At 33.0% G+C, this 26,459-nt stretch overlaps 1 protein-coding gene across 1 annotated transcript in view; it reads left to right on the forward strand.

The window, feature by feature from the left end:
- Window positions 1-26,459, forward strand: part of LOC124543385 (otoferlin-like) — a 93,566-nt gene that overhangs the window by 23,937 nt on the left and 43,170 nt on the right. Inside the window, exon 3 of the mRNA XM_047121599.1 lies at window positions 4,985-5,173. Within this exon, the coding sequence (XP_046977555.1) occupies window positions 4,985-5,173 (189 nt within the window). The remainder of the gene's footprint in view (window positions 1-4,984; window positions 5,174-26,459) is intronic.

Genomic DNA, 26,459 nt, shown 5'->3' on the forward strand with positions numbered 1-26,459 from the left:
TATTTTAATTAACATTTATTTGACAATTAATGAAAATCCTTAATTTGATAATGAGATATCGTTTTAGCTTAATTACCTTATATCTCGATTTAGGTGCCTTCTACCTCTATTGTTTAGTACTTATTCGGCACGCTATGATTTCTTCAAACAACTGCGGTTAAATCAGCAAATATTATGGTCTGTCCAATCGGGTAAAACTAATACACAAATGGCTTTCCATAAAGCTATACGACCAATTAAACTCAAACTTGATAAAACAACTTACAGATACACAAGATTTTAAGAGAAAATTTTCCCCAGATGTGGCTTGGTTATAAAAGCGTATTCAAATGACTAGCTTATCTTAATATCCACCGTGACTATTGAAGAATGTTTGTTGATAAATATTGTTTGAAATATTTATTGTTTCATGAGTCTTACATGAAAGCAAGGTGATATTATCCTGTTCAATTAGAAAACGGAGAAGTTTCCAGCTGTCCCTTATCCCTTTCCAGGGTAGGACCACATCTTACGGGAAGGTTACTCTCATTTTACCGCGTTATAAATTATTATTGTTACGAAATCTACCCTAGATGCGTAGGGATTGTGTAACTATAAAATTGTTATATAAATTTCTTATTCAAAAAGCAAAATATAATCCAAATTGTAAAACAAAGACGTGATATTATAAAACCAATCCAATATTTTAGAAAAGTAGCTCTAGTTGGTAAAATACATTTTGTTTTCAACAGGCGTCTTACCAATGAGCATTTTAATAGAAGTTTGTTGGCAACTCAGCTTTTCAGTCGTATATTTAGAATGTCTTTGAAATATAAAGCTAAAGTTGGAAATTCTTGCATTTATAATTCATAATTCGGGCATTTGTAAGTTATGCTGTTGAAATGGCTTAACATTAAGTTATGCTCAAAATATTCCTGGGTAAGTTCTCAAAGATCTCCATTACACTGATTACTAACTTGTGGATTTGTACGTAAAGTATTATGAGGTGCCTGATTAATATATTTAAGTTCTGAAGATTTACAATTTCAGATATATGCTGCATAATAATTTGACTTTTATTTTGTTTCTGAAATTAATTATATGTCAGATCTCTAAGCAAATTTACGTTAAAGCAAAATATTCTTTAATGATATTAAATTAAAGACTTTAATGGTATTATAGTCGATATTATAAGCTGTATAAACCAAACTCTCGTAACAAAAACATTTGTTCGTAACGAACATCATCCCGAAATAAATGGTTGTCTGGATGTCACTTTATGCAACCTCATACGGTACGTGACGGATTTTACAATTCCCGGAATTGAATTCATATCGAGTACCGAATAAATTATTGATAAATGTAATAGAACTCTATCTGGGCCGTGCGTAATGTTCCCGCTTCTAGTACAATACATTTTGAAAGGTATATCATTACATAATATAAAACAAAGTCTTTTACCGATCTCTGTTGGCTGTACATTGGCTCACTTACCCTTTAAACCGTTTTTTTTATGATTTACGAGTCAGACGAGCAAATGTACCACCCAGTGGTATGTGGTAACCACCATGTAATCCATTTCTTACATCGCTAATGCAAAACTTAGGAACTGAGATGTTATGTCCCTTGTTCATGTAGTTACACAAGCTCACTCACCCTTCAAACCGGAACACAACGATGCTGAGTATTTGATTAGTTGGTGGAGGTACCACAAAATATACCGACTTGAATAAAAAGGAATATATCAAGAACAATTTTGGCATTGGAATCTAAGATCTCTCTTTTTTTATTTAAAATAACCAGTGATGAATCCATTCAATTTGTAATTTTTAATATAAGCTACAAATAAATGGACCAAACTAATTTGCACTCTTATAACCTAAAATATGAAACATATAATATTGTTTTAGATATTCGAAATCAAATAATAATATTATTACATTGTTATGGTTGTGTAAATCAAATATTTTATTTCACAATTTCGTATCTGAATTTGATATTATATAATATTTGCTGTGTTCTATTCATGAGTAATTAGTGTTAAAATGAACATAGCCGCATGCATGAGTGGATTCATTTAATTACGAAACGCGCAACTTATTTTTAATTAGAATAGTCCTACTATAAAGTTTTAATTACAATTATTGTGTGTTTATATAAATATGTAAATATGAATTGATTACAAGTATCACTGTTTGGATTTTCGTACACATGGATTGATTTTACCACAACCAATAAAACTAGCGGCTTTGCACTCATTAATTTAATATAAAAAAGACAATGCAGCATATTCATAGCAAACACGAGATACAGCTTTTTGCTTTGTGTGGAATGCCTCGTAATATAGATAGAAAATCCTATCCTTAGTCAACTTACATTGAGTAATTTTAAGCACCACCGTATATATGTACTTAACTAGTGTATATAATTCATCTCGTGCTAGGCGGTGGAGGAAAACATCGTGAGGAAACCTGCATGTGTCTAATTTCATCGAAATTCTGCCACGTGTGCATTCCACCAACGCGCATTGAAACAGCGTGGTGGAATATGTTCCAAACCCTATCCTTTATGGAAGAGGAGGCCTTATCCCAGCTGTAGGATATTTACAGGCTGTTACTTTACTTTTACTTTAAGCAAACATAATTTTTTATCAAACGATAAATAATCTTTGTTTGTTAAAAATTGAATGCCGTTATCGAATTTTCCAATCAAATTATTAACATAAAAATAGGACAAGAACTGCTAAACTATGATTCATATTTTAAAAAAGAAATACTTTTTTGTATCGTCATGAAATAATTTAAAATTTAACAATTTAAAATGATGAGAATATGTTTTACAACTCCAGTGAAAATTCAAAGAATCTTCAATATGGCCGTAATCTCTGTAGACTGAAGCTCGGGATCGGGTTCGCTTATAATAATAAGATCCAATGTCAGCAAGCTTAATGACTTATTGTCAGAACGTGGTACACATTTACTTCATAAATATCTAAGAAATATTGCAAAACCTATAGAAAAATAAAAAAATTGTACGTCACAACTTGGTTAATCTTTTTGGGTGCATTTAAGCCAAAACTTGCTGTAAATTCAGTTCTTAAAACGCAAAAAGTGAAATGTGACGGTAGCTAGAATGTATGTTCAAAACCTTATTGTAAATTTTATTCGTTCCTGAGTATTTATTTTGTGTAAATTTTTGGTATTTTCAATTAATTTTAAGCGTCGTGACTTCACTGCGATCGTGGAATAAAGCGAACAGTGCATTCTAAAACTGAGAGGAATTTGCCGAACAATCAAGCTTGTCGCTCCAACAGAACTAATGAATAACCAAAATTGTTTTCTAGCTGAATTTTTGAAAATATATTAAAGTTAAAATATATTTACAAACACACTATTTTCACTGTTTTTTTCTGAGATGTTGGCTCATTTTGGTAGATCAGGAGGATTATATAAAATTATAATTTCAAAATCGTTTAAGAAAATTTTGAACGATATCCAGCTAAGGGAATAGAGGATTTAAGTGCAAAAGCATCGAAGCATATTTTCGCTGAAACCTGTGTGATCCCACTTTAAGTAAAGGAGATCCAGTAGCCTCGGATGCCAATCAAGCAGTAACAAACGATGATTATTGGTGATTATAAATAACATTGCTTATAAATTGGTTAATCAAAAAAAATCCGTACACGAAAAAGAGAAGAGTCATTGGGTTCGTTAAAAATTTCGCATAACTTCAATTTTAAAAAAAAATCCGTAGTGAGTTTAATTTAGCCGTCAAAAGCGGGACTGTAAAGTTTTTTAGGAAAAATAAACCTTTCAGGGCGGTCTCTCACAGGGAGCATTTTTGCCTGTATATACTAAATGAAACCCCCTGTTTTATAATTTTTATAATCATAACAGTTCATATTAAAACTTTATACAAGTGAGTGGGTTTAAACATTATAGTGCGTGTAATGATTCGATTAGAAACATCTGTTCAACTACACTAGTCTGTAAGATCTCAACTCTTTTCTCATTCGTGAAAGGAACCCGTCGCTCACATGCCTTTTGATACGTGTATCTTGATAAAATTATAATGATTACATCTATATGTAATAGCTACACTATTCAAAGTCGCATATCATAGAATATTTCACGTTCGTGTTCCGCGGTGAGTTTTTTCTTTCAGGTCATTTCTCAAAATTGAATTCTATTGTGTAACATTACAAGCGTGTGTTCTTTAGTCCATTACTGTAATCTTCAAAATGTAACCCTGGATTTTAACATTTTAAACGAATGCTCTCATTGACAGACAACCCTTACAGACAATGTTGTCAAACTCTGCGAAAAACCAATAACCTTTCGCGTTTTGTTTTTTATTTATTTTTACGATAAATATTTGGAAGTTAAAAACTAATGAAGTTTTGGTATAAATTTTGTAGTTCCCAAAGTTAAGGCTGGTTTAGTCTTTTTATTGTTACATTGATTATTTTTCACTCGAGGCATTTTTTTTTAATTAATAGATCTGACAACGCTAATAGTCAATAAAAATAAGAACAAAAAGTTTCCCCCATAAAAAATTAAGAAAATAATCATTGCCATTATTGCCGTAACAAATTATTTTGAACCTAACTTATAAATGTTTTAATAATTACGGTTATTTCTATTTTGTTGTTGTATAAAGTTTTGTTGTCTCTGGGATTAAATTAAATTCGCTTAATTGAATTTGCGTATAGGATTTCCTATTTATGCCAACCATATAGCTAGATATGTAATCCTTAATATCAATATACCCTGGGTCATTGCTCTTTAGAGGCGACAATCAATTCTTTCTTCCGTTGTTGGTAGGCTTCGCTTGTGTCGTCAATGCATATACCGCGGTTGCAGTGTGTATGCGGAAGATAGGCCTCTATAAACGCGTTAAAACAGTAACAATCAGTGCCATGATAGTACAGACAATTGAAATCTTTAAAAACATTTCAGTTCACATTTGAAAATTTCCATTCGATTGACTTTATGTTTGTTTTCAGAAATTCGAATGGCCAGTTTCCACCCCCGTCACGGCGGGGGAGGTCCTCACCGTGACCCTGCTGATGCGGGTGCGCTTTGGTAGTTCTCGGAAGGTCGGCGTGTATCGTCTCGGCTTGGACATCGTGGCCGCAGATGGCCAGCTCTCCGTGATTGACACTCTACTTGATGAAAGGAACCAAGCTGTACCAGTAAGTATTTTTAATAATATAATATTAGTATGAAACAAAGTCGCTTACTGCTGTCCGTATATTTCATTAGAATTACGCAACGGATTTTGATGCGGATTTTGATGCTTTTTTAATAGATAGAGTGATTCGAGAGGAAGGTTTTTATCCACATTATATGGACAATATACTAACTAAACTCATTTCTTGCAAATTATTGTCTAATGATTGAAAAACTGCGAAAGTTGTAAGACATTCTGTAGTGTAGACATTCTATACTGTAGTATATTTATTATCAGCATTGCACCCGTGCGAAGCCGGGCCATAGTTACATCCGATTCAGAATCAGCCAGAATCAGCCCCTCGATATCGATACTGCAAAAAGTAAAAATGTTTTTTATTTTAGTCTTTGATTCTAAACACCAGAGATAATATAATAAGATCAATGTTTCCATGTTGAACGTACATGGAATAGGTAATATTCCACTTTGGCTATCGGCATAATTTACCATTTGTAATAAATGCTACAAAAACTCCAATAACTAGAGTTAAGTGAACTAGAGTTACTACAAGGGAGTTAAATCTGATGTTATGTGTGTGAAATGAGATTTTTATACTCATGTAACAGCAAAACCGAGACGCAATTTTCTTTTCCCAAAAAATTTACTTAGAATAAGGGATTTAATATGTGATATTAAATCTCGTATGTTTTTATCGCTTTTACTTTTATGGTACCGTAAATCCAATAATAAAACATAACACAGCATTATACGGTAACTATGGACTTTTAGAGCCTTCTTCTCCGAATCTAAAGGCTTAAACAAGTTGAACTTTGTCGTCAGGCAAATTTAACAGATGGACTGAGCATTAGCCTCCTCCCTCCTTTAAGGAGGAAGTTAGGGGCATTTTCCACCACTCTGCTCCAATGTGCCTCAGTGGATTCGCATGTGGCAGAATTTCGTTGAAATTAAACATATCCAGATTTTCCGCAATAATTTTTCCTTCACCACCGAGCACGAGATGAATTATAAACAAAAATTATGAATTTGAAAATTGGTGGTGCTCACCTGAGTCAGAACCCGCAATAATCGGTTAAGATGCACGCGTTTTAAACACTGAGCCATCTCGGTATTTGCGGCTGTGTAATTATTCTGACGTCGAAAGCGGAATAATTAAATAACCCTCTTGAAAATGTTTTCAAGTGCCTCAAACCAAACACGCTGAAAGGTCGTCATCGTTTACACTTGATATCAATTGACAATGAAACGCAATCTTGTAATTGGCGACCTTTGATAGACTAATAACAGTCGTGTCGATGAAGGGAAGATCACGTGCATTGTGTTATAAGACATAATGCACTACAAGTCATGAAAGATCGTCAGTAATAGTTAAAAAATGTCGTTGGAACATTATTAACGGTTTTAAATATCAGTAAAACAACTCCTTTTTTTAATATTGGACAACATCACGAACATTACTCTGATCACAATGTAAATAGCTAAAAGCTTGTGTTATTTAATTAGAAGTAACGATGGTACCACAAACACCCAGACCCAAGACAACATAGAAAACTAACTAACATTTTCTACATCGACCTGGCCGGGAATCGAACTCGTCGTGTACACACTACTCGACCACGGAGGTTGTCAAATTTTACAAAATGCATTAGCGGAAGTAAGTCATTGTCGTTACACACACTTGGAGCATCATAACAAGACCCGATCCATTCAGTCATTGGTGGGAAATATATTCCTGAGGTGACTTGAGGTCAGCGAGCTACCTGACCTAAACCCACATATGGATTGCTGTAAATATTTGTCAAATCCTTTTCTTGTATCAGGCCCCGAATGAATGGGATAAGGGTTAGCAAATTATGACGGAAATTACACACTATTTCTGATATTACCGGCAGCATGTTTACCAAGGCCGATAAAAATGGAAATAGTAATTTCCCAAGAGTAAAATATCTCGGCTCAATGTTAAATGTTCGTCAATAAAAATCCTCGTAAGACAATCTTGTTATTTGATCTAAATCAAACCAATTTCCCACTTATAATATCGTCAAATATCAAATTTTATAACAACCCTTGGAGATAGATCTTAATTATCTCATAATAATTTATGCCTACATATTATAAAGCAAAGTTCCCCGATCGCGTGTGTCTGTGTGTTCGCGGTAAACTCCAAACTACAGAACGGAATTTCATGCGGTTTTAACTAAAGAGGGGGCCCCTAGTGTATTTAATAATATTGAAAGTATTTGAAGAAATTATTTTTAGATAGTCAGTAGTTTCAGATTATTATGTCATTCTGTTGGATTTCAATAATAGCAAAAATTCTCAAGCGAGACTAACTCACAGGGGGGACCCTTTCAAATTGTGTTGTATACAACAATGTACAAAATAAAAATACGACGGTAGAAAACATTATGTGACATCTCATGGTTATAAGATGTCACATAATGTTTTGAACGTAATCTAAAATCGATAAGTGAATATATATAATATTAAAATTATAATAATAAGCATTCTATGTCTATCTGTCTATCTTATCCATCTGTCTTATCTATCTATCTGTATATCAGTCTATCTTCTGTACTGATAAAATTGTATATGATATTTTGTATTACTTCACTGGCAAAAATATAATTTATAAAGGACACATTTCACTTTGTGGTCCTTCTTGTTTTAACGTTAAACTGTTGACGTGACAAGCGCCAATTTTAATGAAAACTTAATTATTTTATATAAAAATATTAAATCGATGGATTGAATGGAAATTGGAAATGAATATTTACCTTTCAAAATACAAGCAGTATTTTGAAAGGTAAATATAGTAGTCGTAATCGTAGTCGTAATAGTCTTATTAGTTCGTGACAAAATAATATCGTAGATTTCATATAGTTACCTTCGTGCCCCAAATATTTATACTAATATTATGCATACTGTTATATATTTACGCATAAAGTGCTGAATCGATTTATATAAAATATGGTATTGAGATAGTTTGAGTCCTGAGGAAGGAGACAGGTTACTTTTTTAATTCACCTTTCGGATATATTCGGTTGCAAAAGGTATTTATGCTTTAGGTAAAGCTAAATAAATTACGCAGGTAGTTCAACTAGTCTTTCTATATTAGATTAATGTGTTTAATTAAAACACATTACCTTAAATATAACGAGAAGCGTGAAGATGTTCAGAATAAAAACGTGCACATTTAGATACAGATATAGGAAGATAATATCTGATGGTAAGTGTACCACGGCCCATATACATTTGCGATGTAAGAAATTTTATCATTCCTTAAATCACCATTTCGCCAACAACCTTAGGAACAAAGATACAATGTCCCTTATATTTGGACATTGGCTTATAGACCTATACTGACGACCTTGCCCTACCAACAAACAGTAAATATACCTATAATGGGTTTAGCCATGATGAACAAATTATTTTTATATGTATAATATATTACCCAACAACATACCCAACTATCAATATAGAGAGGCATACATGAAAGGCTGTAACAGCTTTTGCAACATGGTGACTGATTTCAAAAACTTCAAAGGCAAACGTAACTGCAACGTTGCGTTGTTTGTGTAAGCCTTCGTTTGACAACGTAAACTTTTGTTTATTTATTTTTGAACTTACAAATTACTATTTAATTCGTAAGCTAAAATGGAAATCAGCTGTATGTATATGTCTAATCAACGAAGTCTGACATGAATAAACGTGCTCACGGCCTTGTAGTACAATATGACTAACGTAAAATCAAAGCTTCAGAAAGGTTTTTCTTCAAAATGTAAAAGAATTATACTGGCAGTAGAAACCTTAAAAATATGTTACATTTATATGAAATAAAAGTCTTTTTGAGGAAAAGTAAAGCATGTTCCCGCACTGACCCCAAAGCGGCCAATAAAACTATTACTACACAAATAAATAGACATACTACTTAAAAAATAAAACTCTCCAGTAACTTTATCGGAACAGGTAACTTGTCTTTCGAAACGTTTGTCGAATCAAACTGCCGTCGCTGACACGAAACAATAAAAATATGCCTCGTATTCAGTATTTTATATTTCTCTCCGAAAATAGTAACCGTTTCAGCGTAGAATAAATGCTGTCAAGTTACAGTTTAAAATTTCGACAGGAATATAGAACTGTGATATTGAATACCAAAATCCGAATGAATGAATACAATGTAATGTAAAATGTGACGAGGTTCTATTTTTTATACATTTTCAACTAGTAAGCGTCGCGTCTTCGCTCGTTTTAGGGTATTGTCATGTAACAGGTAAATAAGTAGCCTATACCCTTTCTTGGAGTTCAAGTTTGCGTCATACAAAATTTCATAAAATTCGGTTCAGTGGTTTGGTTGTGAAAGAGCGACAGACAGACAGACAGAAATAGTTACTTTATAATAATAAATAAATAAATTATAAATAAATATGAGACAACATCACATACATTACTCTGATCCCAATGTAAGCAGCTAAAGCACTTGTGTTATGGAAAATCAGAAATAACGACGGTACCACAAGCACCCAAACCCAAGACAATATAGAAAACTAATGATAATCTACATCGACTCAGCCGAGAATCAAACTCAGGATCTCGGAGTGGCGTACCCAAGAAAACCGGTGTAGACACCACTCGACCACGGAGGTCGTCAAATATATATAATATTTATAATATTAATCTAGAGATAGGTGATTTAGATAAAACTGAGTGAAATCAGTTTCGTTTATATTTTCTTGTCTATTACTGACATACAGTTACAGTTCGCCTATTTTTATGCACATCCACGGCGCAGTGTCTTTTTAAGATAATGATGGTTATTCTTAAGAGAAGAGAGAGGTGCGACTCTAGTTCTCTTTTAATTTGATAGGATCGAACGACCGGAAAGTGTTCAGGCGACTTCACTTGTTTTGTATATTTATGAAACGCTAACTTTTGAGAATAAAATTTAAAAAAGTAACAGCCTATAAATTCCCCACTGTTGGGCTAAGGCCTCCTCTCCCGTTAAGGATAGGGTTTGGAACATATTCCACCACGCTGATCTAATGCGGGTTGTTGAAATGCATATGTGGCAGAATTTCAATGAAATTTGACACATGCAGGTTTCCTCACGATGTTTTCCTTCACCGCCGAGCACGACATGAATTATAATACAAATTAAGCACAAATATATAGTGGTGCTTTCCTGGGTTTGAACCCGAACTCATCGGTTAACATGCACACGTTCTAACCATGGGGCCATCTCAGCTCACTTTTGAGAATACTCGAAGAAAAACAATAACTTATTAATGGCTCGTCCTGGTATTAACTCAGATCAAGAAATATACTGACAATTATACTAACGAGCCTGACTGTTTATCTTCTCGCTGTTTACGTCTTCTAGAAAACCAACACATCGTAAAACTAGGTTCTTGTAAACACTAACTAGAATGATTTATGTATATGACCTAATTAACTAGACTGAAATGTGTATGTAAAAAAGAGTACATAATAATCAAATATCGTAATTCAACATAGCTATTCCACTTTTTATTCACTGTCAAAATTGTACCACCAATTCGAAATAAACAACTCAGAAATATTGGCGAAAGAATCTTAGTGGGTGGGATATTCGTGATTTTTTGTCAGATATTTATCATTACAATGGTAAATTCGTATTTGAAACGGCCCTGTGTCATTGCCAAAGCTTCATCTTTAAAGTTGTCAATATTGTAATAACCTAAAGTCCTGACGTTCTCTATTAGTATTTTCGAACCTTACAATAGAAGAGTTTCGAACATTTTCTGTTAACCTGTCGTAAAAGAGTACACACTACCCACAAAAAAATTACAAATATGTGTGCACAACACTAGTTCGGCTTAATTCATATATATTTTGACGAACATAACAGTATCTAATATGTATTGAGAGGCGAGAGTGAGTCAGTCGCCTTTTATTTCCATACATTTACTCCGCAGTACATATCGACCTCTAGCTCTAAACTTATTTAATTATATGTTCTTACTTTTGGAGTAATAACATATCTTGGTCAAAATTTAATTGGTTTCGACCCAACAGTCTTCGTTAATAACACACTTTATATTTACGTATTGATACGACAAATGTTATAAAAGGACTGGCAGCTTCTAAAATAACTCAGCTTCAGAGAGTTGGAGATATGTATATTGCGTATAGCACGTGTTTAATGTAGACCATATAGCTTAGTGGCTTCATGTGATCATTAAGTAGGGTATAATTATATAGTATAAAACAAAGTCACTTACCGCTGTCTGTCCCTATGTTCAGATCTTTAAAATAACGCAACGGATTCTGATACTGTTATTTTTAACCGATAGGGTGATTCAAGAGGAAGGATTTTTGTATTTAATACCTGGGCCGTATAGTGAAGAAACACTGATAATTTTAGATGTTTCTAATGTGTTATCGTAAATAAACAAATCCTGTAGAATATGTTGTATCAGAATTGCACTAGTGTGGGTATAAAACTAGATTCAAATGTTTTCGCTGCATAGGGATGCTGCATACTTTATCATTTTTATTCACAGGTGGCGAATATTCCGTGAAGTGAAAAATTTTATGTATTCATATTATTCTTATAGCTTATAGGGCTTTGTATCTTGGTAGGTTTCAACTAAATATAACACATATGCCACAGCCAAACAAGGTAAAACAGGTTTACTTAGAATTGTTGTGTTCTTGGTTGAAGGTGAACTGGGACAGTTTATCTAGAGACACAAGACATAACACCTTAAATTTAGTCTGGTTGTGCGTTAGTATGATGCAAATAATGAATAATATTTCTGACAGCACCAATGGCATTGGATGGTTGTGACCTCTTACCAACGGGTGGCTTATTAGCACGCCCGCCTACAACTACATAAAAAATACGGCCAATGTATTATGAAGGTAATGTTAATATGAAAAAATAAATCACCAAAATTCATTTTGATGATTCCCAACAGAAAAGCTCCGGTAATTAATCCAATCTTGTACGCAGCAATTCCAATCATCTGTAACCATTATAAGTACCCCTGTGACCATTAACTGAGAGTAATTGCCGACGAAGATTTTTTAAATCACTACGAGAATAGGGAAGTTTTGTTATAGCAACCGTTCGTCCAATCGTAAACCAGGATCTGTAAATTGAAACGGTGTATTTATCGAATATCCGAAGACCGGCAGGGTTGCCTCTTAAATTTGTAAAAATCCGATATCATGCTAGTTGCAAAGTTGAGTACTAACGGAATTATTCCGGAAATATTTCAACTCAATCGAAGATAGATTTTTAATTTTATCTCTTGTACGATCAATATTCACTAAAGTGCCTTTTATTTCTAAAGTGAGATATTTTTAAAATCTTAAATAACTAGATATTATATTCGTAAGGAAGCATGCAAGTGTTGGAAGATTTCTTCCATGTATCAACCATTTGGGAGCTGTTTGATTTGACGATGTAACAACAACAACAAAAACAGCCTGTAAATTTCCGTCTGCTTGGCTAAGGCTCTCTTCTCACTTTGAGGAGGAGGTTTGGAACATAGTCCACCACGCTGTTCCAATGCGGGTTAGTGGAATACAAATGTGGCAGCATTTCTATGAAATTAGAGGGATGCAGGTTTCCTTACGATATTTTCCTTCACAAGCGAGCACGAGATGAATTATAAAAACAAATTAAGCACATGAATATTCAGTGGTGCTTGCCTAATGCCTGGATTTGAACCCATAGTCATCAGTTAAGATGCACGCGTGATTGGATTTGACAACGTTAAGGCTTAGAATTGTTTCATTGTTTTCAAAAAAGCAATCCATCACATACCTAAGTGTCATTCCATATCTCGAATTTAATCCATCATTCAGGCAGAAAATTCTGACAGAACTGGTTGACTGTAAGAATTTTTTGCTACGGCCGGTTTTTCTAAATACGAAATTTCGAACGAGTTTAATTTTCAACACACATTTAGTGAATAAGGAATCAAGTGTTTTTCTTTATTTGTATGCGTCTTTAATTTTATTGCGAATACCCAGAGTAGATGCTTGTTTTTAATTGCTAAGATCAAAGAGATTTTATATTCATGAAAAGCCTGCTAACCAATTTTTACTTTGGTGGAGAAATTATTATTTAAATTTATTTAAAAACATTAGATTATATGTGAAGAACGAAAGTGTGTTTAAATACTTATATTTTAAAATGAATGCGCACAAACACTTATTATATATTTCAGTGTTATCTCAAAGACACAAGAGTCCCCCAGCAATTGTCAATTTCTCGTATATTAGTCTCTCGGGCTCTTGTACACGAACATGAATTATAATAAAGAGGAATGAAACGACTATAATATTAGTACAGATGGAACAAAAATATTTTAAATATGAAAAAAATTAGAGTAAAATATTCATCTAAAATTAATTCAGACAGCAAGCAGGCAAGTTGCAAAAGAAATTGTTATAGACCTTCTCTGCCGTGTTAAATCTATAATTTCGTTAACTGACATCTGATCGATTTTCACATTTGGTAGCATATTAATAAGAAAAACATTCTCTATTGACACATATACGAAGTTTTTTTTATAACTTTATTAGTTTTGGAAATGGCCTTATCATCGATAAGTAACATAGGATTAAATTTTTACCGCGTTTTTTGCTCATAACTCATAATTGAGATTGGGTACATTTTTTTATGAGATGTGGCAGTGGCAAGCATGCGGCTCACCTGATGGTAAGTGACCACCACCGCCCAGGGACATCTGAACCCCAGGGGGCTTGCAGGTGCTTTGCCGGCCTTTAAGGAAGGCCACTATAGATATACCACCGTAGTTCTGAAGCGTATCATCAATGTATATGAACATAATCATGGAGAAGGAGATGATTTTTTTGCTCTTGTACCCTGAATTAAGACGAGCCTGCATTCTTTAACTAGCTTCTCCCAAGTCGTGTGCTTGTGGCCCAAGGTTAACAGGACGAAAACACTATTTCGCTCCTTATCTCTTGTTACATCTGTTTCTTTGTCTTGATGCGCAGTAAAGTGAATTATTGCCAGACAGCCTGTATGAGTACGAATGATAGCGTGACACAATATTAAAGTATTTCGTAATTCCCATTCAAATACATCGCTGGGGGACGCTAAACTAGACTTGATTATAAGCGTATTTAAGTTGTAAACGCCCTTATTATAGCCACAATCTGAGTAGCTTTACTTTGCAAGTTAGCCGTATATCATGGATATACTGTAAAAAATATTGTGTGTGAGTATGTTTGTATATGTGTGAGTGGATTCGTCAGTGTCGTGTTCATAACATATGTATATGAGCTACCATTGTACTTAAACAGTTAATAAGAAATTCATTGAATTTAATAGCACGTAGTATAGTTGAAAAATATTTCCCCATTTTCTTTATGGAATTAAAAGTAGTGGTTCGCACAATTTAAAGGTCATGAGGTCAAGTGGTTCTTGCTGATTCAAACTGTACTAGAAAAAACTTCGTAATAGAAAATTACTAGCGTCTAGCTGTTCCCCTCAACTGTAGCCGCGTCAAATATTTGTTTCCCAAAAATCCGAATGTCGAATAAATCCTATTATTTATGTCTCCATTATATATCCATATATATAGGCCTCAGGCTATTTTATGACGAAACTTAGTACGATCGATACATTGATTTATTTGATATGAATACAAATAACCGAGATAGCACCGTGGAACGCGTGCATCTTAGCCGATTATTGCGGATTCAAACCAAGCACCACTGACTATTCATGTGCTTAATTTGTGTTTATAAATTCATCTCGTGCTCGGCGTCGAATGAAAACATCGTGAGGAAACCTGAATGTGTCTAATTTCATAGAAATTCTGCCACATGTGCATTCCACCAACCCACATTGGAACAGCGTGGAATATGTTCCAAACCTTCTCCTCAAAGGGAGAGAAGGCCTTAGTCCAGCATTGGGAAATTTACAGGCTGTTGTTTTTATTGTAACAAACACCTTTCACACTTGTGATATCATTCTATTGATCGGTAAAATGACTAGGGAGTTGGTATGTACTGCAACAAATATTAAACAAACGGTTTAACTTATGTTTTATTATGGAAATTAAGTTGAAACTTTGTGTTAAGGCTAGATTAAGTTCAGATATATCGGTTCGCTTACACCGCCTCACAAACAAAACATTGCGTGGAGTAAAGTCATTTATCTAATATAAGTGTATGAGTGCTCTACTATGTCATAATTACTGCATCCATGATGTGTATTTGTGTGCGTGTCGCACACTAGTACGTGATAATTTCTACAGCAAGCTAGGTTGGTAACTGAGAAAACAGGTTTAATATAATTTTCTTTTTAAATGGGAGTATTGAATTTTATAAAAATAGTCTTGAGCGTTTAAACGAACTGAAAATCATTCATTTCAAAACATTACAGAGTTTATTATGTCTATGTTATATATATAAGATTAACTTTCAGTTATTATATGCACATTGTTGAATGTATGCGTGTTCAGCACACTTGAAAGAATTCCTAGTGGATATTGATCTTATAGTTTATTTGGTAGATATATTACAGCCATAGATAAAGAATATATCGTTATGAATCTAGGTTGATTAAAATTATTTTCTGTTGTACAAGATTCAGTAAAATTTCGCCAACCTTTAACAACACAACAATCTATATTATCTATTTTATGTATGTGTTGTGTAAGTATGTGAAAGTAACTCTGTCTATCTGTCCCAAAACGCTGAACCGCAAAACTTAAACTCCAAGAAAGGACATAGACTACTTTGTTTGCCTGACACATGACAACCAACACCCTGCGCGAAGCCGCGGGTTTTTTCAAAGCCCTACAACCTAGTGCAAATTCTATGATAAGATAATAGCTATTATAATACCTGATAGCAAATATCTTATTTAAAAGCTTACCAGCATACTCCCTCTGCGCTCTTTTAAGTGGGCGTGGCGTGTACTTTATACGTCATTACCATATATTAAACTAAACTACAAAACTCCAAATTTACATTTATTTATTTTCTTTCTTTCAATCACCATCACTTTCGGTGTTTTAAATCAGCCGGCCTTACTGTGACTGTTTTTTTTATTATAAGTAGATTTAATATTTAGCGACAACTTTGTTTGTTTGTTAACAAATAATTTCGAAAACAACTTCATCTCAATGGTAGATATTTGTAATAAAATACTGGTTCTGACCAATCAGCGTATAGGCCTGAGTTACATTATTGAGTAAACAAAAACGTTAGATTCGTTACAATTGAACGTATATTTAAAACACTTAACGATAACTTTTCATACGATAGAATTACTACTAAGCGTTATTTTAATAAATCATTTTTTTAATTAACTAATGCAGGCTTTTCCTGCTATGTGCGTGCTTTCGTTGACGTTTAAGTAATTTCGATGCTAGAATTAGTTTTACAGTTGTACAAATATATTACTAGAAGGAAATGATAATTATGATATTAATATAAAATACGAATGTTTTCTATAAAACATTTACGTAGTACCAAAAAAAATAATATCATTACATGGTATAAAACAAAGTCGCTTTTTCTGTCCATATGTCCCAATGTATGCTTAACTCTTCAAAAACTACGCAACGGATTTTGTTGCGGTTTTTTTAATACACAGAGTGATTCGAGAAGCAGGTTTTTATATTTAATACATGGACAAATTCATAAAGAATCACTTATAAATTTAGAAGTTTCTACTGTGATGTCATATCATTACATCCGTGCGAAACTAGTAGGGTCGCTAGTAATATAAATAAACAAATAAAAATTTTAACAAAAAGAAAAACCGACTTCAAACAAAACAATATCTTTAAACAAATAAAAATGCACTAAAAAGTAATAAAAATAATTGCATATTGAACATATTTTTTAGAGTCCTACTAGGTAAAATGAAATGAAAAATATTAGACTACTTAAAAGTCGATTATCAAATTTAAAATTATCAAAATCGGTCCACACAGTTAGTTAAAAGTTATGAGGTAACAAACATAAAAAAAAATACAGACGAATTGATAACCTCCTCCTTTTTGAAGTCGGTTGAAAAGATACATACCATCGACGCAATAACAATTGTATTTATTTTCAAAGGTAAACAAACAAGTATTAAATATTACGAAATTAAAATGAAACTTTTAATTCATATTTGCATTGTTATGTCAATACAATTATGAATATTTAAAGCAAATAGAACACATGTTTATTTACTTCAACAGGGATTTACAGATTGAATAAAATATCAAAATTAATTTTACTTTACCCAAATAATTAGGGTTCAGTTGAGGTGTTATTTTTAAATAATGGAGTCCGTGTTTACCTTTTAATTAAGCCAACAACACGTATGCTACCAGATGTAGATTAAACTAGCGAAACCCGCGACTTCGAGCGCGTTCTAATTTAACAAAAGGTTACTAAAGACAAAAATTGTAAAATTTTATTTTGGTATAATATACGAGTATATGCATTTGATAAGGAGCAGTTATTTTAATGTTACAAATAGACTCCAATCATTATATGTATATAGATGGAAAGAGAATACTTTCAATATCATCCCACAACTATTTTCATTATTCAAAATGGCTTCGGAGAGTAGTATTTCAATTCAGAAGACTAATAAAACATTAATAAAAGACCTGCATCCGTCTTTCTTCGATTGAAGTACTTGACTTACTTTTAAAAGTTATGCTCGTATTTCTTTACGGGAATATTAAATCAGGTACAATTCTAAGCGAGGAAAATATATTTCTATTCAGATATTAATATCACCCAGTGTAAAATTATTATAAAGTCATCGTATATGTATACCCGCTGAGTTTCTTTCGCCGGTTCTTCTCAGGTCAGGGTATTTTCTTTTCGGAACCGATGGCACTGTTTCAATTCACCATCAATCATCATCATCATCATCAACAGCCTATTTTTATCCACTGCTGGACATAGGCCTCTCCCAGTGCACGCCACTGTGGTCTTTCTCCGGCTACTCGCATCCAGCTCCTGCCTGCCGCCTTGCGTATATCGTCACTCCACCGTGCCTGAGGACGTCCTACACTACGTTTGCCGAGACGCGGTCTCCACTCTAGAACACGTTTTCCCCAACGGTTGTCGGTTCTACGACAAATATGACCAGCCCACTGCCACTTCAGCTTACTAATCCGGTGGGCTATGTCGATGTCTTTGGTTCTTTGACGGATCGTCTCATTTCCGATGCGATCCCTCAAAGAAACGCCGAGCATAGCCCTTTCCATAGCACGCTGAGCGACTTTAAGCTGGTGGACCAGCCTTGTCGTGAGTGTCCACGTTTCGGCTCCGTAGGTCATGACGGGTAGGACCACCATCAATAAGAAAAAGTTATTACTTCTATATTGACTAAAGTTTAAGTATGTCTGAATGCAATAAACACTTAAACGTCTGAACAGATTTCATATGATATTTATTTAGGGAAGGAGTGATTCATTATAAAGGTTTAAGTGATACATTTATGGATGTATCAAAGCGGTAGATTTATAACAATCAAGAGGTGGGTAAAACGCTTCTATATTGTATTGAATAAAGATTTTAATTATCGTTTTGATTCATTGCGTTTCTTTAAATTGACTGAAATATCTACAATTGTTGAAGGAATTGGAAAAAAACATGTTGAATGGACGAGTGAGTGTGAGTGTTACGATATAAAAGTTTTACTTAGACCCTTATTCTGCTCGTGTGAAGATCGTACGAGCAGGGCATTTAAGATATTCATAAGTTTAGCCTGGCCCTCGTTTTGAATAATAATCGTTTCCTTCAAGAGTGACGTTTTATGTTTTCTTTGAAAACTGACATATATTTAAACGTTACTCAACTGTTACTTAGACAATTATTTATCACTTAAATAATGATACAAATTATATAAGTGTATAAATCGATTATTTAGCATTGCTTCAGACATTAATTTTTCAATACGTTGTTTAAGGTCTTGCAAATTAGACATAAGGTATAAAAATAAGAGGCGAAGTTATTAGAGTATGTAATTTTGTTCAGTAGTTTTTTTGTTTCCTTTATTAAATATTAAACCTGTGTTATTCTATTTGGGATGTTACTTTTTAAATCGATCATTGCAAATTTGAAATTGAAAGAAATATTATATATTATTTGCTATATTTACGGAAATATTATAATTAAATAGTTCTTTGGGTATTTGCAGATATTAAGTAAATAAAGAAGATCATTACATCCCCCTCCCATTATTAAGTACTTGTTGCGCCAAGCTTCTCACCATCTGGATGTGGCGAACTGCCAGTAGTTTCTTGGAAGTTAATCAAATTAGCGCTCTTATTTATTAAGCTAACTTGGCTTCGTAATACATTTACGGTGGAATGGCAAAGTGTCTCAAGTAATATAATCAATTTAAAAATACAACAGTAGTTGCTTTATTTGTAGATTGCAATAAATTATTAGCTTATTTCTCACGGCATTTTGTTTTGAGGTGATGCTAGATATTAGAACAGTTATCATACTACATAAGAGAGCAATTGAGCTATTAATATGGAGTTCGAGACTACATAGAAACTGTGGCAATCACTGTCGCGAGGAGGAAAGGTAAGGTTCCGACTTTGACTTACATCCCTCCTGAGGCACTTATTTTTCTTTCAGCTGATTTCCGTGCTAGAGGCCAAAGTGCTAGGACATATTATAGATATCATGAATCTTTTTTATCTTCATAATCACAGACAGAACTGATGGCTATAGTAAACACTCGCAAATTTTAAACTCCATAGTTTGGAATAGCCGAATAACCTATTATTATTATACTGGTCCAATTCCAGAATGTCAAATCAGTCGCCTTTTAAAGAAGTCGAGTTCATGCCACTGCCCTATCCCATTGCTCGAATTCTTTAAAACAACTAAGCGTATCTTATCAATGACAGCTTCTTAAAGAGATGATTATACTTCATTTATTATACATATGTTACATGCAAAACAGTTAAAATATTATCAGTTTGACTTCAATAATGCAAATCATATTTATTTACATTAATATATTAATTAGTAATATTATCCTTAAAATAATACTTTCGTATACATTGTTTTAAAAATTCACGTTAAAAAACATATCTCAATATTTGCGTGTCGACCGGACCACATCAAAAAAACACCTACGTTCCTTCGTGACTGCACGAAGTTTGTTTCCATATTAAACTATATAGTTATAATTTTATCATTTAATCTATTCTAGAAGCTGTACCGATTCATTAAAGTTCATATTTGCGTGAAAATAAGTCGTCTAATGTGTACTTCTGTTTGTAGGAGTTCAACTAGCAATAATACCCTTAGTGGGCATACTATTTTCACATTAATTATTCCAGCTTTCATGATGAACTATGAATTTTAAATAAGCACCTTATTGTTTAAAGTAACGCTACTGCGACCTGAACGAATGGTGAGTATTCATTCGTTTTCATTCACTCGCTCAATACAACTACATGATGGATATTTGAATTTATTATTGATACATTCCTTTGAATGTTAGGAATAAGTACATCTGTGTTACTTGTGTGTCGAGATAAAAATGTATAGTAAGTATTAATAGTTTTGGTAATGTTTTGTTTAAGAATGCATCTGTGTATTTTGGATTACCAAAGTGGTCGAGTTGTGTTCAGTGGTTTTCATGGATACGCCACTCCAAGGTCCCGGCTTCGATTCCCGGCCGAGTCGATGTAGAAAAAGTTAATTAGTTTTCAATGTTGTCTTGGGTCTGGGTGTTTTGGTACCGTCGTTACTTCTGATTTTCCATAACACACGTACTTTAGATACTTACTTTTTGATCAGAGTAATGTATGTGATGTTGTCTAATATTTATTTATTTAATAATTATAATGGTGTTTCAAATAAGTAATATCTTGAAACAATGTCATTTGATTGATATTGTCAAAATTAGAGATATAATTCCAAGTACAGTGTGATGTCTGTCTCACGGTCCGGGCGGCAATTCTGAACAGACAAGCTGTTTCGGATGGAGTACAACGAAGTGTGCAAACATTGCTTCACCCTTATTCTCAGAGTCCGGTACGACAATCCACAAATTCGAAGAATTCTCATCTTCTAATTTTTCACTGGTAGATATTTCTCAATTCATAGAACGGAATAACATTATTTTTAAATTTAAAGACTGTAAGACTTTTTGAGTAAATTTATATGTATAGGATAGATTTTGATAAATACAATCTTTAGATCAAATGTGGAAAGTCCATGGAATTAAATAATTTCTTGTTGATACTGAAATGAAAATCGTGAGTTACATCATTTGTAACTGTTGTCCTGTCTTCAGTCTATTACACAGCCAGACAGAGTAATGTGCCTTAGGCATAACACGTTATTTTCACAAACACTAACAGCTTTACTTTAATTGGCGTAATATTTTACCTTTCAAGAATAAGGATTAGTAAGCAAATAAAAATTACTAGAGCGTTATTTTTACAAAAATATAATACAGCTAATTTTTCCCTTAGAAACTATTAATCAAAATAATATAATTATATATTTAATAATAAGATATTTTTGTCTATAAAAATTAAAATAAATGTGAAACTGTTTAACTACCTCAATAGTTTAGTAGCTAACAATAACAAGCCCTTATTTTTGCCAAAGCATCGGAACTGAAACCAATTGAAGGAGTTTTAAGCAAAAAAATAATGACGGTTATTGGGACTGCCGATATAATTGAAAACTCCGAAATTTTAGTACTAAAATTTGAAATTTCGTAATATTTTAATTAAAAATTCAAATTATAATCAAATATAAACTCAAAGTGATAGTAAGCTTGTCAGTGACGTGAACTGACAAGATTATATTCCCTTTTACCATTCCAAGAAGCGTCTTACGCGCTCATCGCACCATCTGCTGTGCATGGGCCAACCCAGAACGTGTCGGTGATGCTAACCCATAAAATTTTTACCTACCAAAAAATGACCAACGTGGCTCCGAAAGCTTTTACTTCAACAAAGGATTTTGAAAGCAGTAAATGCTATCTGAGAACAGTTGGAAAAATTGGAGTTCATTCGATCAGGATTCTCCCTGGCCTATTTATTTCACCAGCCCAAATGTTCATTATGAAAACGATAAAGTACGTGAAAACTGCTCTTTCCTACCTTCCCTACCCTGATTATAGTTGTGATTTTGATTATCTAATCACTAAACCGTATAAAGTGATGGAGGAATTAATTTTAGTAAAATGATGTATTATAATTACTAATAGGAATAAGCTTATGGGGTTATTCTTAAAAGTAGGTCGACAATTTCAATTACCACAAACCCTTTTAAAGTCTTGTTAATGACATTTTATATCAGATAAAAATAGAATCCCGATGGAGTCTTGAGTCGGACGCCTTCTTAATAATATTTATCAGATAGTAAAGTCACTCTCAATGAAGTTACCATGAGTCCCTGGAGAAAACTGCCATATCCGTTCTAATATTTGAAGCGTAGAATTGAATTTTAAAGTTTAAATATTCCATTTTCTTGGTCATCCTTCGAGTGCTTTAAAAGTTTTAAACGAGACATCGATAGAAGGAGCATTATTGGGATCATGTCAAATATTTGAGGTATTATCTGACAAAGCGAAGTGGGAATGCCATTGTATAATAAAAAGGAATTTTCGTACAACGACCACATTTCCGACAAAGGGATTGAAGCTCAAAGAATCTTCATAAAGGATACCGTTGTAAATGATACGTATTTATTTCCTCCTAACTCATAATACATATGGATAAAATCTTTCACGGTAGCAATCCAAAACCAACTGCTGACCTATCGCCCTGCCACTAATATTTGTAGTATAATTTAAATATTTTGGCGCGGTGCATTGTTTTCTCTTCTTCCACAAACTAGTACTCATTTGATGTTTGTTTTATAAATATACTATCTGTAATACTCTTTCTTATAACTAAATTAGAATTCATTCAACTCATAATAATTAATGTGACATCTGGCCAGTTTATTCCGTCATGTTGCACATATTTGAAACGTACATATAGTACGACACAACTTAGATGTAGCATCGGCAAAATTCGTAAAACCGATCACATCCGAATTGAGTACGCTATCCCAAATTAGCAAAATTCTTCTCATGCGAATATGATCTTTATACAAACGTAATAACTTGTTATATGATATGACCTAATATATTCGTCAATTTGACGCGTCGATTTACATGCACTTGCTTTCTCTGACGCGTGAATCTATAGCGACGAATAGCGTCGAATAGCGCGATAAGGAGCTATTTCTATTGGTTATGTAAATCGCCAGTAATCGGTTTTATTTTCATTCCATTGCATTTTCCGATGCTACATCTAATTTGTGTCGTACTATACTTCGCTACTTCTCAATTTTTCGACAGAAATACTTAAAAAACAATTTTCCGCCTAACCAGGGATCTGTAAGCAGGACCTCTTTAATTTGAAATTAAAATTATTCTGAAATGAACCGTAATGGACTAGCAAAATACGTTAGGCTTAATTGTAAGCTGCTGGTTCAACTCCAAGCCAATATTTTTAAAATGTCAGGTTTCAAAGAATGCAATGTGTATTCAAAAACACTCCATGGATTATTAGTCCCAATTTTTTTTTATGAGGAATAAAAGAAGACAATTGTAAACAAAAATATATAATCTGTTAGTGACAGTAAGTCGAATCACGTGGAATAAAATATAAAAAATTAACAAATAAATAATAAACATATATGGCTTCTATTAATACTGTTATGGATCAAATTGGTACGGCCTTTGAGATATAGTTTCTAATTTAGCAGACTAAATGAAGAATCAGTTTTTTTCTGCAAAATCGCTCCCGTGAAACCGACGTTGTCAACAGGTATCCTGATTACACACGCTTGCGTGAAATTGTAAGAGTAAGTCTAGAGACACTCTGTTGAATATTTAGTGGCCATAAACCAAGACACTTGTTGCAGAAAAAGGGTTTACTTATGCTTATAAGGTTTATGCTAAAATGTGTTTAAATATGCTATTATCATACGTTCTATCCAAAAAATACTTTATAATCTAGAGGATTTTTTTAATGATACTGTTTATTGTAAGCAACACGACTTGGGCACGTCACTCGATATCTTCAACGTTATTATTTAAAAGTGAGTTAGTTAATATTGAGTGAGTGAATTATTTAATAAATGAGTGCAACTTTAAAGTTACTATATACCTATGTAGAGATAAGGTTTTTAATTGAATAGTACGTATTACGACATATGGAAACAGTAGTGCATTCCTCTCTATGACCTAAGGGTTGGTACTGCAATTTCCTGTGACTCGCGCAGTTCACAAGGCACACAATTCAGGCACATACACAGTCATCTAAAACACCAATGAATTTGTCTCGATTGTAAGCAACTCCAGTCTAATCCTCGCTTGAAGAATTAATTTGATTACATATCTAATTAATTATTTATATGCCGTTTACCATTGAGTGACTGATATTAATATTGTTAATTATTTATGTCATAATGCTGTATTAGCTGTTTGATAATTAGGGCAAATTATTGCTTAATTGATTAAATCAAATAACATATTTGATCTTGACCTTGATATTATCTGACATAGGTCCTATCTAATATTGGAAAATCAAGGTCCTGAGAGACAGAAAATGCTGAAACGAACAAACAATCCGAAAATTCGGTTCTGATTCAAATTTATATATTCATTCCGTTCCAGTTGAAACCTCGGAGTAAAAGTGCAAACACTTCTAAAATATAATAGAACTTAGTTCATTTTGGGAGAACCGGAATTGCGATTCAAATATAAAATGTTACAAGAATTCGTGCTACAATTTGTTGTAGATATGATATACACAGTCAGTGTTTTTGATTTTGAAATCGCATGTAATCTTTTATTTTAATCTCGCAGACTTTGATACTTTTATACTCATAATTGTCATAAGTTCACTTCGTGTTGCTTTATGAAAGTACGCTACACACAAAAATAGTATACACTCTTTCTTTTTTATTTGACTTCCGTGGTCGGGATCAGAGTAATGTATGTGATGTTGTTCAATATTTTTTATTATTTACTTATTAATTATTCAATATAAATATAACAAATGAAACTTAAAGTACATTTGCACAAACACACACACACACACACACACACACACACACACACACACACACACACACACACGCACACACACACACAAACACACAGCCATACAAACACTTGAAAAAATAGCTGTGGAACATAATATTGTATATTTTTTCTTTTTTTTTTAATCTTTATAACGTGCTCACATATCATACACATGTTATAGTACAGTACAGTACACCCAACTTATTGAAATAAGATACAATTGTACATATCCATTATAAAACTAAACCGCTCTTTTCAATCTCTTTTTAATGAATAAAGATTTTTTATTATTATTAATAAAGTCACAAATACCAGTGGGAAAACGTAAACCTTAAAACACCAACCAAAGACATGGTACGAAATATGAAAATTTTAACAAAAAGCGACTTTAAATTAGAAACCGCGCGTGTACCAAAACCGACGACTTTTTGACCAAAGTTAATTAACAACGAGGAATAAGTTTATGAGAACACGAAAACTTTGGGAAACCTCCGACGAAAAATATAAGGTTAATATGTCTTCTCCCTTTAATTATATCTTAAAAACATTTTCTTGACATAAAAGTTAATAATGTGATAAAAAAAGTAATTTATGTCCTTAATATTGTTAATATTAATCTCGTTGCTTTGCTAGACACGAAGGAAATTATTTAGCTCTTAATCATAAGATGATTATCTATGACGGGTTTTGTGTTAAAAAATATAAAATTGAAAATATATTTTTTTAAGAGGAATTATAGCAAACTTACCCCAAACAGTCTGGACTGATGGTTATTAAAATTTTTAATTAATTTTGAAATGTCCATTAATATTTCATCATTATTGTGATTCAATTTTGTACACATGCAAGAAACAAAAGATGAATGTAAATTGAAGTCTAAATTGGTAAAACATGAAATACGAAATTTACATAATAATTTTTGTCATTCGACGGGAAACTCTCATCGTCCCACGCGATTATTATTTGAAACGCAGCTACTTTTAATTAGTATACATAATTATAGACTTATAAAAAATAAATATAAATATTGGACAACATCACATACACTACTCTGATCCCAATGTTAGTACCTAAAGAACTTGTGTTATGGAAAATCAGAATAACGGTGGTACCACAAACACCCAAACCCAAGACATCATAGAAAAATAATGAACTTTTTCTACATTGACTGGCCGGGTAT

Source organism: Vanessa cardui, chromosome Z, assembly GCF_905220365.1.
Source record: "Vanessa cardui chromosome Z, ilVanCard2.1, whole genome shotgun sequence".
NCBI classification, from domain to species: domain Eukaryota; kingdom Metazoa; phylum Arthropoda; class Insecta; order Lepidoptera; family Nymphalidae; genus Vanessa; species Vanessa cardui.